The sequence below is a fragment of the Trematomus bernacchii genome, unplaced genomic scaffold, assembly GCF_902827165.1.
Source record: "Trematomus bernacchii unplaced genomic scaffold, fTreBer1.1, whole genome shotgun sequence".
NCBI classification, from domain to species: domain Eukaryota; kingdom Metazoa; phylum Chordata; class Actinopteri; order Perciformes; family Nototheniidae; genus Trematomus; species Trematomus bernacchii.
In genome coordinates, this window is record NW_022987577.1 from 87,169 (window position 1) to 106,287 (window position 19,119).

General features: G+C 41.1%; 1 protein-coding gene and 2 gene segments (V, D, J or C); 2 read left to right on the top strand and 1 right to left on the bottom strand.

The window, feature by feature from the left end:
• Positions 1–7,092: 7,092 nt before the first annotated feature.
• On the bottom strand, positions 7,093–8,880 carry LOC117479775. The segment is given in 2 exon segments: positions 7,093–7,561; positions 8,718–8,880. Coding segments are annotated over 2 exon segments (456 nt in total).
• A 508-nt stretch (positions 8,881–9,388) lies between these two features.
• On the top strand, positions 9,389–10,041 carry LOC117479846. The segment is given in 2 exon segments: positions 9,389–9,595; positions 9,703–10,041. Coding segments are annotated over 2 exon segments (414 nt in total).
• Positions 10,042–15,516: 5,475 nt separating this feature from the next.
• LOC117479797 (Fanconi anemia core complex-associated protein 24-like) lies at positions 15,517–16,799 on the top strand. Its single transcript, XM_034126880.1, has 2 exons — positions 15,517–15,548; positions 16,495–16,799. Exons 1-2 carry the CDS (start codon positions 15,517–15,519, stop codon positions 16,775–16,777), a joined length of 315 nt encoding a protein of 104 aa, XP_033982771.1. The 3' UTR covers positions 16,778–16,799.
• Positions 16,800–19,119: the final 2,320 nt, after the last annotated feature.

Here is a 19,119-nt window from a genome sequence, read left to right on the forward strand (position 1 = left end):
TGGAGTTAAGAACCATTCAATATGTTTTTCTCCATCTCACAATCATGAGGTAATTGGACCGTTTTGGAAATAAATGAATTTAGCTTTGCATAACTGCCTCTGACATAACAAATCATACAACAGAATATTTAGAATGCTGAAAAGATGTGCACTTCAAAATGATACAAAAATACAGACTCATACACACACGGTGCCCTCATGCGTACACAAGTTGACGTATTTGGCTCTACTAAAACGCCCTGAAAATAAGGCATTGTGAATCAGAACGGACGGTTTACTACACTAAAACGTACATCAAGTTGTTCACAGGCCAAAACATCCCCTTCTGTTGTGTATCGATGTAAATTGAGGAACTTACATCATACAGTGATTGTTTTTTTTATTAACATAAATCCTTTCTCGTTTGCTCATTCTATTGCAAAACATACACAGCTCTCATTTAAAACCCAACAGGAACATACAGTACTGTGACACTCATAAGCTTCCTATTGCCCCCTTTTCTACAGCTCCCAAAGCAAAGCAGCAAATTGACAATAATGCATATAAATCCCAGTGAAAAGAGAAAGTTCCACAGTGTAGTACACCACAGTCTCAAATGCAATTAGCTGAAATGTAACTGGACCTGCTTTGGAGTCTGAAGAGACAGAGCAGCAGCAAGATGAAAACAAAAAGACTGGCTTAATGTTGGATTGCAGGTTTCTGTTGAAACTTGCAGATAGTTAAAACAATAATACAGTAATCGTCACGTCTGCTGCAGTGTCTCAATCAAGTTTAAGGCACAGTGGAGAGAATATTCAGTTTGTATGTTAGTAACATTCTTCATAATACAAACACGTCTTGTGACAAAGTGTAATGATCGTTCAGGTCTAATCAGCCAGTGTGTGCCAATGAAGGGTTCAAAATCCTTTTCTTTGCAAAATGTGACTTCTTTAGCGCTGCTTCTCCAGTGTAAGCACGGAGGACATACTCTACCATCCAGCCCCGACTTTAACATGCAAACATCATATTCAGACGTTCTGAATCAGGTTCATGTCCTTCAGTTTGTCAATCCTCTGGAAAGAGAGGAGCTTCACATAGCCTCACAGTCACACCAGCAACAACCTTTAGAAAAGCTGCGGCGATCTGCGTGAGGCTTCTTCTTCTTCTTTTCTTATCTCTGGTCCTAACTGAGGAGGAGGCGTCTCTCTCCAACACTTCTGCAGAGTGGTGACCTGCAGATTAAAACACAATTTGTATTTTAGTAGACTCCCTATTCCCTCAAGTTTGTATACTGTGTTATTTTAATCACATTTGATTTGTTTATGAATGACCTGAGGTGGACCATGTCTCATGACAAAATGTGTACGAAGAGAATGGCCAGGCCAATGTTGAGAAGGATGACCATGCATATCATTATGGTGTTTGGGCTCTTAAAGAGAAGTAAACATGAGACATGAGGGCAGGGAAGGCAGTTTACCATCTTGTGAATGTGTAGAAACTTGAACAGTTTGGAACAATTATTACTCAAGAAATATTTGTGGGTATTTCTTTGTACAAAACATTTGTAGTATTATGGGAAACCAACAGACATCAATGTTCAATTGATGGTCGAAGCTTGTTCCTTTTTAAGTCTTTAGTTGTTAACTTATCTATTTTTAAGACTGCTGTAATTATATTTCTGAATCACTCTTAAAGGTGGGGTAGGTCATTCACTTCAGAAACACTTGTTATATTCCATGGAATGCTCTTAACATCCCGATAGCAATGAATACATTGAATGCTTTGACATTAAATATATTAAAACATTTCATCTGTGGAAGCCGTGGCGCTGTAAAAAGCACGACCAATCATCTGAGCCGGCCCGGCTAAAATAACTGGATGGCCTACCTGCCTGTCAGCCTTCCATCTGTGCTCAAACTTATCTCGTGCCCTCATAGAGAGGCGAAGTTCCTCCCTCGCCTTCCGGTGGGACTCATGGGACCTTATTTCGGAAAAAGTTTGTATTGAAGTCAATGGAGAGAGAAAGATTATCTTTCGATCCCGTTTGAATTGTGCCACGAATTACACATATGATGTTTGTCAATCTTAAATAATAATTTCCATGTCAAAAGAGTCACAGTTTGTCGTAAAACTGTTGAAATATAAGACTATGAAAAATACGCAACTAGAAAGACTACAAATCCCAGAATCCCGGTCCCGCATGCTGGCTCTTAGGAACCGACTAACTCCCCTTGTGTGTATGTACAGCTCTCAACATGCCCAGACTTGGAGTGATTTTCATCTCTTTTAATACTTTTCGCCTCATTCTGAAAGAAAGAAGGGAAATGTGCCAACGTGACGGCCGTCTTGGTGTGTGGTGCGAGACGGGAGATGTAGTTCATTGAGCGGTTTCACACAAAAAAAGTGTTACTTCACAGTTTTACGACACATTTTTATTTTTTTGACTTGTAAAATTATCTTTTAAATTGACAAACATCATATGTGTAATTCGTGGCACAATTCAAACGGGATCGAAAGATAATCTTTCTCTCTCCATTGACTTCAATGCATAACTTTTCCGAAATAAGGTCCCATGGAGGTCCACCGGAAGAGGAGGGACTTCGCCTCTCCATTGGTCATGTGCGCGTTCGTGTGTGTTGGAGGAGGGGCTCTGTAAGGAAGTCTGAAGGAAGGGGAAGATTTTTTTCGGCTGCGTAGTTTCAAATTCTAGCGCACTCGAGCTGGTTGAGTAATGAGATCCTCTGGCTGTATTCCTGTAGTTTTACATTTAACATATTTCATCTGTTGCACTCTCTATTAAATATGAGTTAAGGGAAGACTTTATGGTCCAACTGCTTGTTCCTTAGTTTCCTAAAAGAGTAGAAATCTGGATTTATCTTGAATATTTTTACATCTTGTGATTAAGCAGAGGTCATTTATAACCTAATACTTCTACATTTTGGGAGATGCACTTTTTTCACTTGGCAGTTATAATGTGGCATCTCTATTTAGCTAGCATGCTAACATTTGCTTATCAGCACTACACACTGAACAGTTGTGTGTGTACAGGAATTTAATTAGTTTTACAGTCCAATTATGTGTTAGGGGAACGTTAAGGGAAAGACCAAAGTAATTTGAATTCATCTTGTAAATATCATACGAATTCTCCAATAATGAATCCACATATTTTACTTCAAACCACCGAGCGTGAACCTAGTGGTGGTGCTAAAGGACAAGATTGAGGATCGTCAAATTGACTAGGATTTATCTGCGGGGGATCATGAATGTCAGTAGAAAACTAAATGGCAACATGTCCAATCGTTTTTTGGCATATTTGTGTTGACCAATGTTTTGGATTGACTACAATTGCTGACTCGGTAGTCGAAGCTAAAATTACTAAATAATCAAATGTGTGTCATTGTGTTTATCAGCTGTCTTACCTCCAGCTCTAATGACTCAGCAGGCACTTCAGGACTCCGGCTCAACGCCATGGCCTTCTGTCTGGATTCTGCTTTGGGCTCCACCTTCGCAGCTGGTTTGGCCACGATGGCTTCGGCCTCCACTGGCGTTGGTGCTGTTTTAGGTTCAGGATTCGGTGTAGGTTTTGGGGACGGAGCTGGGCTCGGCTGTCGTTTCGGTAACGGCGTTGTCTCTGCTCTGCTGGCCGGCCTGCATCTTGGATAACCCAGCCCACCCTCTCCACCTGCAGCTGGACAGGCAGGAGCTCCTTCTCCAACCGACTGCTCCGCTGTCACACAGAGAGGGAAAGGAAACCATTCCTGCCTTCTGCAATAACACTTTTCAACGCCTCACCTCTGGCTGCAGAGAACTCACTGCTGCATAGTTGAGCTCTCCTTCCTGATAACAATTTGCAATTTTCTGAATATTTTAGTGGGAATGCTGATACAGCATTCCAACTATATGTTATGCTACGGACGAAAAGTTTATTATTATTCCGTCCAATTATTTTGTCTGTCTTCAACATCGCAGAAACTCCGTTCAAACATCAAAACGTTCAGCTCGGTCGGGAATCGACTGCTATTACTTTTATCATTCATAACTTTCATAATTCCAGAGATACATCCCATAATACATCACATTTTTAACCATTGAAGTCAATGGAGAAATTCTTCAGACTTCAACAAATCTTCATGCGACTTCAACTGCTAACTGTTCATTCATACTTTCACTTAGAAACCTCATTCCAACTTTAAAATGTTACACATCTTTCTGACATTATTCGTGTAACACAACCTTTAAATCTGATTCTTACTTTTAGAGATATTAAACATTGTTCAGACCTTGTTAAAGAGGTTTTCTTCAGATTTTAACATTAACTAGAGTGCGTGATGTCACAGCTAGAGGGTAAGAAATCTTGAAATATGCCTTCATATTGTTTTTTAAAACTGCCATAATTACCAAACCCTACATTCCTGAGATCATTTTTCATGACAAACGTAGGAAAACATCTCATAGCTTGAAAAATGACAAATAATTAAGCAAAATAATTAAACAAAATGCCTCTTGAGGGCATGAAGTGACAAAAACATTCAACATGTCTCCATTAAAGCCCATTGTAATTTCAGGCAGATATTTCCTCACAGCAGCAGCCGCACACCTTTAGTTAAACTGCCAAAAAGGCCACATTATTAACCCGAAAGTACACAAAAATTACACTTCAGATACTCAACTTCCTTGACATGCTTCACGTTTTGAAATTTCACAGATATCTGTTATCGTTCTTCCACAAAACGTTCACATGTAAGAGGTTTATCTGTCATTCAGAACAATGCAAACCTTTAATATCTTCATAGCTCGTTAGCTCAACTATAAACACCTGTGTAATGGAACACGATGATGTCATCACTCCAACAGCAGTCAGTTCTAACTGTTTCTCTCTCTCTCTCTCTCTCTCTCTCTCTCTCTCTCTCTCTCTCTCTCTCTCTCTCTCTCTCTCTCTCTCTCTCTCTCTCTCTCTCTTTCTCACACCGGTCCATGCCTCAACAGCTCTACGCCAAATCTGAGATCTCACCATATGCCGTTTCCATGGAAACGCATCCCTCGCCATAAAACACGATGTCCCTTTAACTCCTATGAAAATGTTCAAAAAGTGCTCACAATTCACATGTGTGCTAACAGTCCAGCCGTGAAGACATCTACGAGACAGTTTTGAGATTTCTTCAAATGCCGTTGCCATGGCAACACAATGCTCGCCATGAAACACGATGTCGCTGTAACTCCAATGGACACGGTCCGATCGTCCCCAAACTTCGCTTGTATATCACCGGTCCATGCCTCAACAGCTCTACGCCAAATCTGAGATCTCACCATAGGCTGTTTCCATGGAAACGCATCCCTCGCCATAAAACACGATGTTGTCGTGATACTTATGCAAATGATCCAAACACCACCAGACTTCAGATGACAGTTAATGGTCCAGCCCTTTTTTTTTCCTCAAAAGCTGTTGCCATGGCAACGCATCCCTTGCAATAAAACACGATATTGCTATAACTCCTATGAAAATTGTCAAAAAGTGCTAAAACTTCACATTTGTGCTAACAGTCCAGCCGTGAAGACATCTACGGGACAGTTTTGAGATTTCTTCAAACGCAATTGCCATGGCGACAGACCACTCGCCATGAAACACGATGTCGCTGTAAGTCCAATCGACACGGTCCAATCGTCCCCCAATCTTCACTTGTATATCACCGGTCCATGCCTCAACAGCTCTAAGCCAAATCTGAGATCTCACCATATGCCGTTTCCATGGAAACGCATCCCTCGCCATAAACATGATGTCGCTATAACTCCTATGAAAATGTTCAAAAAGTGCTCAAACTTCACATGTGTGCTAACAGTCCAGCCGTGAAGACATCTACGGGACATGCCGTTGCCATGGCAACACAATGCCCGCCATGAAACACGGTTTTCTCATAACTTCAGTGAAAATGCTCCAAATGGCCCAAAACTTCACAGGTTTGGTAACACAGCCATCAACGCATCTAAGCGTATTATGGGATGTCATCAAATGCCGTTGGCAATGGCGACAGATCATTCACCATCAAGTTAGTTCAAAAGTTTGCATTTCAAATATTCTGCTGCTTTTCCAAGCCTTTTTACTTTATTTTCTTCTCTCATCACACATTCAAGCCCCCAGTGTTCATGTATCATTTCAATCTAAATTCTCCCCAGCAGTCGAGGAGGGAGAATGATTCGGCTCTGGCTGGACTTTCTGCTCCGTCTTTATCGTCCTCAGACTCCACTGGTCTCAATGTTCTTCAGCGAGTCGAGGAAGCACCACATAAAGAGCTGAGTGCTTCCTGAATTCCCTCTGACAAGCTGCCATGCTTCCCTCCTCCTCTATCTCCACCAAAAGCATCTGAAAACTGAAAAACTAGAGCTTTAGGAAGAAAGATCAGAGTCTCAAGCCTCTTCTCAGAGTAACACCGCTGTAAAGCATCTTCTGCACCAATGATCTTCCATTACATCCATCAAGATAATCAGGATACTGTTATATGTGACAAAGAAACATATGAGCCATTTCATTCTTATAAAAGGCTTCCACACAACTAAGGTGCTAAATAGGTCCTTGTTTTCATATAATATCAGTTTTGAATCAATCAGCAACAAATCGTTGAATTGATTGATTCTGCAAACAGACAGCAGAGACAGAGACTGTGGTACCCTCTCTCTGGTCTCAAGTTCTTTGGTGGAGCTTTACTGAGTCCATTAAATACTATTTAAGGTACATCTCAATTTAGATTCTTGTTATATAACGTTATGCAGATGATATCCTGCTTTTTATTTCTTATCCTGGATTTCTTATTCTAATTAAGAATTGTTGATTAAAGTAAAGGTTAACAACACACGGACATCACACATGGATTTACTTAAACATCAGTGATAAGAGAGAGCTGTGTGGTTTACCATTGAAATGTTGATACTATTGATATTGGTACAAATCTTGATTAACAAAAATAAAACTAGGAGGAATCCAGAAGTATATCCAAACCCTTAATATCATTAAAAAGTAATATGTGAAATATTGACTTGTTAATGTTGTGACTTTTGTGAATGAATGTGAATAAGGTTCCTTTTATATATAATATCCCAGAGAAAGGGAATCAAAACTCATTTTATAATACACACATTCATCTTTATTGTTTTAAAATGTTGAAACCATCGACACAAGCAGAAACAGGTTGATGTTGAAACATGTCCTGAGAGCCAGAGAGCAGACTGAGAGCAGTGTGAGAGAGAAAGCAGAGTCCCAGTGAGTCAGCTCAGGACTGGGAACACTGGTCTCTCCTCAGTGTCTCTGAGAGCGCAGTCTGGGAGCCCTGGGTGGCCTCACAGGTCACAGAGCCCACCTTCCTCCACTGGTCTGCAGAGAACCTCAGGGTGCTGCTCCAGCTGTAGTGGGCGTCCTTCTCCAGCACCCCGGGGCTCCTGCTCTCCTCCCAGCTGCTGCTGCCGTCCACCTTCCAGGCCAGACTCCAGTCTGAGGGGAAGCCCTTGTTGGCCAGGCACATGAGCGTGGCCTTCCCCTGCTGCAGCTCTTCTGTGGAGGGGGCCAGCACCGTCAGGGTGGGACGGACATCACCTAGGAGACACCAATCAGATTAGAGGACAGGGAGCACACAGCTGTCAATCAACCAGCAGACACTGGGACACCTTTACTGTGAGAGCGCTTGTCCTTTAAGGAGTTTCTGTCAGATGTTGGTTCTGCTCCATCAGTCTCTCACTCACACATTGTTTCACTTCCCTTTAAGAAGCCTCTCATGCAAATCAGCACAGAGACACTTCCTACAGAGTCACCTGAAATATGTCAGACTACAATAGAAGTACAACATTAGGACATATTTTAAGCAGAAGTTATCAAAATCATCCAAAACCTGAACTCTACAAACATTATTAAATTAGTTAGTGGATAAATGAACAAATACAGGAAACGGAGCAATCAGCTGTGCTTAATGTGAATCTCAATCACTACCCAGTTTTACAAACTTTAAAATAATGTCTGAAAGAATTCAACACATTTTTTAATATCCATCGTTATCTTTACTCCGTTCATCTGTATTTAAAAACTGTGTCTGTAATTTATTTGAGAACAGAGAGGAGAACCGAGATAGACGATTTCAAATAAATTAATGAAAGATTATCAGTTTCATCATTTCACATTTGAAGCTGTTTAAATGACAGCATGTTGGGAATGTTTAAAGACATTTCAAGAAAAGCTGCTCTGACTTGGTCTCAATGATGAAGAGAAATAAAGACATGAATACTAATACTATCTAAACATTACAATTAAAATAATATAAATCTATCTCTCAAACACTCTAACACAGAATTTAAAACGTCTCCTAACATCATATTTAGTTTTTGTGCAGAAACTTACTTCCAACATCCAGTCTGGTTCCTCCACCAAAAGTCCACCACAGTGATACAAAGTCATTGAGCCGCCGTACAAAAAGCTCTCACTGTAGAGAGACACGGCTCTCTGACTTTGACTCACTGAACTAAACCTACCAGCCCTCGAGAAGCTACTTCACCATTAAAGGTGGAAATAATGAATTATTCTGTGTTCAAAGTTTCATAAAAACATTTAAAGGTCTTTTGCTGGAGTAAAGTTAGCCTCTTAGTTCAGAATATTTGATAAGTATGTATACAATGACATGGAGAGGTAACTATTTCTCCGTACGCTGAATAATAAGTACAACAAAAGAGAAATTGCTCTTATGAATTAACATTTGACTTACTTCCAACATCCAGTCTGGTTCCTCCACCGAACGTGTACCACAGTGATACAAAGTCATTGAGCCGCCGTACAAAAACCTCTGACTGTAGAGAGACACGGCTCTCTGACTTTGACACAAACAAACTCACCAAACACATCCACAGTTTACCCACTTGATATAATTACTGCTTCAAATGTTTGAAACAGATTCACACACTATGGAAAAGTATCTACTGTTTCTCTATTGAACCTTTTAAACATTTAAAACAAATATCTACTTATCTCTTCAGTTTTAATGAAGATTCTTCTTTTGAAAAACGAATTGTTCACAAAATATGTTTAGTTTCATGATTTTATCAACTTTTAAACATCAAAGTAATTGATTACTTAAATGAAACAATGAACGTCTAATAAAAGCTATACATGTTATACTTCTGAATGTGAATCATTTCCATAAATACATGTTTGCTTTTCCATCAGGATCAATAATAAATCTCCATTTTGTTTTTCCTAGGTGGTATTGATTATTAGGAGTTATGAATTTGAACTTTTTAATAAAATGAACTACAAGAAAATGTGTCCATTGAACTTAAAGCCTCATACAAGTGAGCACTGACCCATTCCTGATCAATCATCTGACAGAGAGATGGATCCATTGATAAACAGCATCATCAGAGTAATCCAGGTCCCTGTTGGAGTCAGAGCATTTCCATAGAGAGACACTTTGCATCAGCAGCACCATGCTCCAGTGCTCTGGGACACTTTATAGTCCTGAGAGTTGAGCACTGGATGACTGACAGCTGTCCTTCATGACAACAGAAGCCACAGAAATCCTCCTCATCAAGAACATGACTCTGATCTGCGTCCTCATCTGGACTCTCCTCTGCTGCTGCTTCACAGGTAAAGTCCAGAGAATCAAACTCCTCTCCTCTGTGAACATCCGTCCCTCTGAAATGAAGCGGACAAAACCATGACGCTGCTTTATGTCTTTGTCTCTGTATCCTCAGAGTCCAGAGGCCAGGTCACCGTGACTCAGTCTGGAGCAGTGAGCTCTGCTCCGGGACGCTCCGTCTCCATCACATGTACGACCAGTCAGAAGGTTTATGGTGGGATATATTTAGCCTGGTACCAACAGAGAGATGGAGGAACTCCTAAACTGCTCATTCACACTACTAGCACTCGAGTATCAGGGATTTCAGACCGTTTTACAGGCAGTGGATCAAACTCTGACTTCACTCTGACCATCAGTGGAGTCCAGACTGATGATGCAGCAGTTTACTACTGTCAGAGTTGGCATGTCATCAACAGTCAGTATGTGTTCACACAGTGAAAAAGCGTCGTACAAAAACCTCCCTCAGTCAGACTGAACAGGAACTGAGCTGAATGCTGCAACTGGAAGCTACACTTCACTGGAGGGGACACACACACACACACACACACACACACACACACACACACACACACACACACACACACACACACACACACACACACACACACACACACACACACACACACACACACACACACACACACACACACACACACACACACACACACACACACACACACACACACACACACACACACACAGGAGCATTGTAAATCTAAATCTATAAAAGCCACACTAAACTCATGGGTGCTCAGCTTCCTTTTGAACAGTGTTCACTTCTGTCTAACTGGAGTGACTCCCAAAGACCAAAAGTCCCAACTTCAAATAAAAAATCCTTGTTTTGAAATAACTCTGTCCCCAACAGTAGCACAAACTAAAATAACTGGAGAAATGTTCAAGTCCACAGGAACTGTCAAACTCAAAAGGTCTTTTAAAAGCGTGTGAATAATCCAGTAAACAGAGTAAGTACCTGGGACTGCACTTAGACAACGGACTGAAGTGGAAGATCAACACTGACATTATGTACAAGAAGGGGAGGAGCCGACTCTATTTTCTGAGGAAGCTGAGATCCTTCCACGTGTGCAGCAAGATGTTGGAGATCTTCAACCAGTCTGTTGTGGCCAGTGCACTCTTCTTTGCTGCGGTCTGCTGGGGGGGGGGGCAGCATCAGAGCCGGTGACACCAGCAGACTCAATAAACTGATCAGGAAAGCTGGCTCTATCGTCGGTGTGAAACTGGACAGTTCTGAAGTTGTGGTGGAGAGCAGGACCCTTAACAAACTGTTGTCCATCTTGGATAACCCCGCCCACCCTCTCCACCTGCAGCTGGACAGGCAGGAGCTCCTTCTCCAACCGACTGCTCCGCTGTCACACAGAGAGGGAAAGGAAACCATTCCTGCCTTCTGCAGTAACACTTTTCAACGCCTCACCTCTGGCTGCAGAGGACTCACTGCTGCATAGTTGAGCTCTCCTTCCTGATAACAACTTGCAATTTTCTGAATATTTTAGTGGGAATGCTGATACAGCATTCCAACTATATGTTATGCTACGGACAAATGAGTTATTATTCCGTCCAATTATTTTCTCCGTCTTCTCCTCCCACATTCAACATCGCAGAAACTCCGTTCAAACATCAAAACGTTCAGCTCGGTCGGGAATCGACTGCTATTACTTTTATCATTCATAACTTTCATAATTCCAGAGATACATCCCATAATTCATCACATTTTTAACATTGAAGTCAATGGAGATATTCTTCAGACTTCAACAAATCTTCATGCGACTTCAACTGCTAACTGTTCATTCATACTTTCACTCAGAAACCTCATTCCAACTTTAAAATGTGACACATCTTTCTGCCATTATTCGTGTAACACCACTTTTAAATCTGATTCTTACTTTTAGAGATATTAAACATTGTTCAGACCTTGTTAAAGAGGTTTTCTTCAGATTTTAACATTAACTAGAGTGCGTGATGTCACAGCTATAGGGTAAGAAATCTTGAATCATATATTTTTTTTAAACTGCCATAATTCCCAAACCCTACATTCTTGAGACATAATTTGTCATGACAAATGTAGGAAAACATCTCGTAGCTTGAAAAATGACAAATAATTAAGCAAAAATAATTAAACAAAATGCCTCTTGAGGGCATGAAGTGACAAAAACGTTCAACATGTCTCCATTAAAGCCCATTGTAATTTCAGGCAGATATTTCCTCACAGCAGCAGCCGCACACCTTTAGTTAAACTGCCAAAAAGGCCACATTATTAACCCGAAAGTACACAAAAATTACACTTCAGATACTCAACTTCCTTGACATGCTTCACGTTTTGATATTTCACAGATATCTGTTATTGTTCTTCCACAAAACGTTCACATGTAAGAGGTTTATCCGCACCCCTCGCCATAAAACACGATGTCCCTTTAACTCCTATGAAAATGTTCAAAAAGTGCTCAAAAGTCACATGTGTGCTAACAGTCCAGCCGTGAAGACATCTACGAGACAGTTTTGAGATTTCTTCAAATGCCGTTGCCATGGCGACAGACTACACGCCATGAAACACGATGTCGCTGTAAGTCCAATCGACACGGTCCAATCGTCCCCCAATCTTCACTTGTATATCACCGGTTCATGCCTCAACAGCTCTACGCCAAATCTGAGATCTCACCATATGCCGTTTCCATGGAAACGCATCCCTCGCCATAAAACATGATGTCGCTATAACTCCTATGAAAATGTTCAAAAAGTGCTCAAACTTCACATGTGTGCTAACAGTCCAGCCGTGAAGACATCTACAGGACATGCCGTTGCCATGGCAACACAATAGCCGCGTTCCGGCACTCAGAGCCCCGGCGCTTTTTACCCCAGGGCACTTAGTACAGATCGCGTTCACACCGGAGTACTTTTCCCTGAGGGAAGATTACGCAAATGAGCCGCTGACGTCACTTCTTCTTCTTCTGCTTTGGCTTTACTGGCAGGCCACAAACCACTTCACGGCGAGTACAGTAGGTGGCGGTATGCACCTTAAAGTTGTTTGCAATCCGCTACAAAACAAGAGAAGAAGAAGAAGAAAAACTTCCCGCGTATACTGCGACGCCCACCCACTCGCTGTACATTAGGCGTCTGTTGTTTACCTTCCGACCTCAGACATGATGGTGATGGAGTCGACTGAAGTTGTGCTGTTTGTGCTCATGTTATACAGCTTTGTAACTGAGTTAATGCAGCCTGAGCAACTTGCGTACAATAACAAAAAAAGCCGAGCACGAGTGGTGGTGGAGAACGCTTTTGGCAGACTGAAGGGCAGGTGGCGGTGCTTGATGAAAAGAAACGACTGCAAGATGGACAAGATCACATTCCAGGTGGCAGCATGTTGCATATTACATAACCTTTGTGAAAGTACAGGGACGAATGGACTGCCTTACCGGCGACCCAGCTTTATGAGGCATCTGAACAGCGTGTAAATTGTACATTGTAAACATTTTGACAATAAAGCTGATCTTTTGTACAGTGCTTTTGTTTCTCTCTTTTGTTTTCCAGTCAAGACAGGCAACATTACAATAGTGTACAGTGTGGCAATATAATAACAATAAACTGTGCCAGGTGTGTTGTATGCACAGTAAATAGGCTCAGCAGCAAACCCAACTTTATTATTTATTATATATCTTCCTGAGACCCACTGCATCCGTCTGCCATAAACACTATGGAAACCTACATGTTAGTTTCGGCCCATAGTGTACTCCATTTTGTGTTGTGTAAAATGGGGGGGGAATTAAAAGTTTGCAAATCCCCATGTCCTCCTCAGAGGACAATCATAAAAACATTTAGTTTTAGGTCAAATAATATTTAAAATTATATAAATTATCATATTTGTGTATGTGCCCCTGCCATTCCTCCACAAGGTTGCAACATTGATGATAAATAAATGACAAATAAAGCTTTGCCAGTTTATAACCGATGAAACATGATGGTATCAGAATAATCACTTACATGTGATGTATAGGATGCTACACAGATCACTAAAGATAAAGTGTCAGGAGAAATAAGCAAGATACAGGATCTGTTTAACAGTAAATAGAAGTTCACATTTTTAATGTAAATAAAATAGAAGTTGTACATGTAAATTAACATTATCAATATAAAATAAAGTGTCAGTTGTATCAAGACTATATAATAACAGTAATAACAATAACATAAAATGAACTGGTGAGCATCTTGTCCTCCGTTTCCTGGGCCTTGGTGAACAGCACCATCTGATCCCCGTGCATCGACTCTTTCACCACGGCACGCCGGTCCTCCAACGCCTGGACGGTGTCAAAGAAATTCGCATCCCGTGTCCGCTTTCCTAAGAGGGGAAAATAAGCAAGATACAAGATCTGTTTAGTCGCCATGTAGTTTTACAACATACTAGGAATGTGTTTTTTGTATTTCCACAAATAGAATTAAGGTTTCACAAATCTGAAACTGTGTTATAAAGAATCTTTTGACTCTCTGGGATAATCCAGTCCAGATTTGATGAGTCTAGGTATAGTGGTTTTAGATCAGGACCTGGTCTAATGTGGTCTACATGTAAAAAAAGCACTGAAATCTCCCTTTTTTGTATTTTCACAAATAGAATTAAGGTTTCACAAATCTGAAACTGTGTTATAAAGAATCTTTTGACTCTCTGGGATAATCCAGTCCAGATTTGATGAGTCTAGGTATAGTGGTTTTAGATCAGGACCTGGTCTAATGTGGCCAGGATGCGAAAAAGCACTGAAATCTCTCTTTTTTGTATTTTCACAAATAGAATTAGGGTTTCACAAATCTGAAACTGTGTTATAAAGAATGTTTAGCCTCTCTGGGATAATCCAGTCCAAATAAATCGGCTATGCAGCGATTTAAGAGGTTCAAACACGGAGGATTGTTCCTTTTTGAAGAGTGCTTCATGTATGCTTGAACTTTGTTTAATGTTGTTGAGGCAAGTTTTCTTACCGGTCATGTGACCTCTAGCCCGGATGTTTACAATGTTTGTGAGAGAGTAAAAAGGCGCGAACATTTGTAAATGCCGGTCGAGGCGAATACGTTTTCACGCTGTTTCATAATTGTACCAAGAAGGAAATAAACATGATTGTGAACATCAGTTCGATGCGTAACGTTCTTTCAAGTCAAAGTTACAGTGTGTGTACCTTTGCGTTTGGTTGCTGGTAAGGAGGACGACCAAGCGCTGTGATCTAGAATGCAAAGCTCGCTTGTTTCCAATCCCGAGAGTTGTCCATCCTCGCCTGAAACAGACGATTAGAGCCATGAGTTAGTGAAGCAAATTACAGAAACACTGCACAGTTATTCACAAGTCAAAACGTTTTCATAGCGGCCGAGAATATCTAGCTAGCTAGATGTAGCTAGCTCGGGGCCGGTGTTAGCCTATTCAGCCTAGCATGGCTAGCTTGATCTACTGAGCAAATAAAAGTACATCTGAGACCATTATTGTGCAGATTAAAACCCCAGTGCATGTAGTTGATTTTACCTTCGTCGTGGTCGTCATCGTTGGCCACTGAATCCGCCGTTTGTAGTCCTGCCTGAGTTTATTTATTTTTAGCCGGTATGCCGTGGGGCTGTGCACGATTCCCAGGTCGAGTGAAAGCTACTGAACTGGCTTCAGTAGCATTCCCTGGGTTGCGTCCTCAGCGTAGATCTCCAGAAGCGCCGACACCTCATCACTCCACCGATTTCTTGATGCTTGCCATAACTGCTTTCAAAAACAAACTACTGCTACTTTTTGTAGCGAGGAAAAACAATGGCGGCTCTACACAACATTTTCACAGTTGTACGGGGCGTGGTTTGCAATTCGCCCAGCCAATCAGCACTGGGGCACTTTTTACCCACAGGAAAGTACGATCTCTCAGCGGGCACTAAAAATGGGGGTAAATCTTCAGTTTATTTAGAGGTTATGTCACCGGATGAGACGGTGGATTACTACAGGTTATAAATGTATTTTAGATTAATTAAAAGACAAGTACACAACATATACAAAGAATTACCAAGTCACCTAACTTCTAAACTTTTGTATTTGAGTACTGTAAATGTACTTAGTTACTTCCTATCTGTTCAACACATTACACAGTCTACGCTCCATTATAGAAACTAATCCATCTGCCCTACATTCATGTTACTACTAGTAGTACTAAGCTCCTTTTCTCCATCTAAAAGACTTCCCAAAGTACAGTACAACAAACTTTTTGTGGATACTTTTATTTAAACTGGATGAGTAGCGGTTAAATTACATTAAATTCAAGATGTCAACATGACATGTACTTGTTCCAAAAATAATGTAACCGGTCTGTGGGAGCCAGAATCCTTGTTGGTTGCAAGGGGATCAAATATTTATTTTCCAGTTAAATACAAATCAATTTAGATCTTTTTTATAATTTCAATTTCTGGATTGTCTTTTTGATATTCTTACTCTCACTGTTAAAATAAACGTACCATTCAAAATATAGACTGTTGATTTCTTTGTAAGTGGGCAAACATACAAAATCTGCAAGGGATCAAATAGTTATTTCCTCCACTGTATATATGTATACAGTATAAATATAGTGGAGTAAAAAGTACAACAATTGCCCAAAAAATGTAGTGAAGTAAAAGTATAAAGCAGCTGGAAAATACTCAGTTGAAGTACAAGTACCTTACATTTCTACTGAAAAGCAGTACTTAATTAAATGTATTTTGTTACATTCCTCCACTACCACTAACTAAAAGGTCACGATTTGCATGTCTGCCCGATTTGCACTGCGCAAGCGCGAGTTGTTCCTCCATATTGGACAGCTAAAGGCAATCCAAACAGGACATTTGACGTCCTTACTGATCTAATAACAAAGTTTTGTTCTTGTATCAACTTTTTTTATGAAAAGTAATTTCCCTTTTCCAGGAATCTCAACAGTGTGAAGGCCCGTCTCCAGGTCCACGGTGAGGGTCGAGAGAACCCCTTCAGGAGGAGGAGTTCCTCTCGGCTGCTGGACCCAAAGGTCCTGGTTCTGGTGCAGCGAGTCCCCGGGGTCGGCGGGGTCAAAGCTCTGGCGCTGCTGCAGGAGTTCTCCAGCATCCACCAGCTCTGCAACGCCGCCCCCCACGAGCTGGAGCCCATCGTGGGTCAGGCTGCAGCTAAGCAAATCCACAGCTTCTTCCACAAACCCACTGCTGCTGGAACCTGAGCTCTCTGAGTCTGGGGTCTGATGTTCTGGTGTTTTGCTTATGTAGCAGGATGAGAGTCCTAATCCCTTGGAAAGAATATTCTCCTCTTTTGGCTCTTGTGAGCATATCACCACCAGGGGGCACCCTATAAAAGGGCAGAGGTTTCTAGCTGGCTGTCTCTTGTTTGTTGGTACAGAGACCCGCCCCACTTGCGTGTTTGCCGTGTTTGCTTCCGCCACCGGTGCAAGTATGTTGCAGTTGCATTGCTCGCTTCAGGAAAGGTTCTGCAATTTGCCAGCGTATTGATACTTAGCCCTGCTTTGCCTCACCTAGTGGTGGATCCTCCGGGTGCAGCCTGTCAACGCAGCCATAGAAAGCATGAAGCTCTCCCCTCTCTGCGTCATCGATAGGAAAGCCTGATCGGTATGTGCGCCGTACGGCGATCTATTTAGTCAATCCACCTCATTACTTTTATTGATATTAATGCTGTATTTGTATTTATTCATAAACCTAGGGCCAATCCAATGATTAAGGGACATCTGCTGTTTTGCTTCACCGGAGAAAGTGTATTTATCGGCACAACTGCTGTTGATCCTGCCTAAATGTTTGGGCTACTGCTGCTATATTGCTGCTTCTGATTGCTGCTTCTGGCCAGCTTTGCGTCGCCTACTGCGGAGGCTCGCTCACCAGTTAAAGTGCTGCTTTAACTGCACGCCTTCCTGCTGCCTTGCTTGGGCCGACACTCGAAGTGTGGAAGTCATTGAACTCTGGGGCTAACTCCCCCCTATAACTTGTCCTTACTTTGGCCAACTTGATTTAAATTTGTTTGTTTATTTTATTCTAGTTAATTGTTTATTTTGTTTAACTGAACCTTTTCTCTTGTGATTTGTTTTATTCTTAAATGTTTACACAAGTTATCTGTTTATGAGAACATATTTGCTATTGTGTTTGTTTATTACTTTGATTTACTTATTTAGCCCCCATTAACTGCATTTCCCTCTTTGTTTCCCTACTTAGTTACTGAGAGCTGAAGGTGGTGGTGCTGGTGTCCAAGGTGGTGGTTTTCCTCTCTTCTTTTGTGTGTGATGTGCTCCCCCGGGATTTGATTTCCTGCACGTATGACTGGGGTGATTTAAGTTTGGTTTGTTTGGGGATCCTTCCACTCACTCGTCGACCCTATCCCCCCACTGGTAAGCCTCAGCCCCTAATTCATTTTTTTCCCTTTGTGCTACAGCCCTGTGTGACTGTTTTAAACTGCATTTTAAACTATTGACTTGTGCTAAATAAAATTGTATATTTTTGATAAATTGAAACCACGTCTCCGGCTCCATTAGTATTCGAACCTATGTGTCCTCTGAAAAAGTGTTAATATTTCCTTGGGTGAAACTCCCAAGGTGGCGTTGTCGGAATTGTGAATGGTGTAATCAAACCAACTTGAACAAATACATTCACCTATCCTCCCCTCTGCGGCTACTGCCACACTTAGTAAGGACATATGAAGCTCATTTTCAGGTTCATATGTATTTAGTGTCTCTACTGTGACCTGTTTCTAGGCTTTAATGTTCAAAAAGGTCTTATTTCATGTTAAACCCCAATATAATTCAACATGAACCCTCCTTTATTGTAAGATCACACAATAAATAATATAATAAAACTGCTACCCTGCTGCTAATTTTGCTTCTTCCACAAACCCACTGCTGCTGGAACCTGAGGTCTCAGAGTCTGGGGTCTGATTTTCAGTTTTGTCACTTATAGTAAGGACATATTAAGCTCATTTTCTAGTGTTCCTAGGCTTTAATGTTCAAAAAGCTCTTTATGTTTCTCATACTGCTCGTTAGGAAAATCATATTTCATCATAAAGACGTTTCTTTTCCTTAACCCCATGATGTTTTTCATAAATGTAAAGGAAAAAGTGCTTATGAAAAAGACGTAGGACCTGATATTTTTGACATTTACAAATAAAGATGAATGAACCTGTGTCTTTGGTATTGAGGCGAGTGCTGGGGAAATATGGCAGGTGGGAGCAATCAGACTTAGATTTCAGTGTGCTCGTGTATTAATGTTATCATCTTCAGCATCAGTCTGTGTAGTTATTTATTGAGAGCATGTATTCATATGGCCACAGTTTATAATGAACTCCTCTAAAGGGCGTCCTCAGATGTCCCTCATGATGTATCACACTGTTCAAATCAGCTGTTCACACACATCCCAAAACATTATAAACAACATTATGGCACACTTCCTACTACTCTATCTCAACAGCCAAGAGTTATATTCAGCTCATCTGAGAACAGCTCATGGTGTTCTTAATCATATTATTTGGTGCTGTTATAATAAAATCAGCTGTTTTTTTAATGTAATA

Excerpts from the sequence above, each read along its gene's own strand:
- LOC117479797 (XM_034126880.1), top strand. The coding sequence starts at position 15,517 with ATGTCACCGGATGAGACGGTGGATTACTACAG. Across the intron at positions 15,549-16,494 it reads GAGACGGTGGATTACTACAG|GAATCTCAACAGTGTGAAGG; the intron begins GTTATAAATGTA and ends TCCCTTTTCCAG.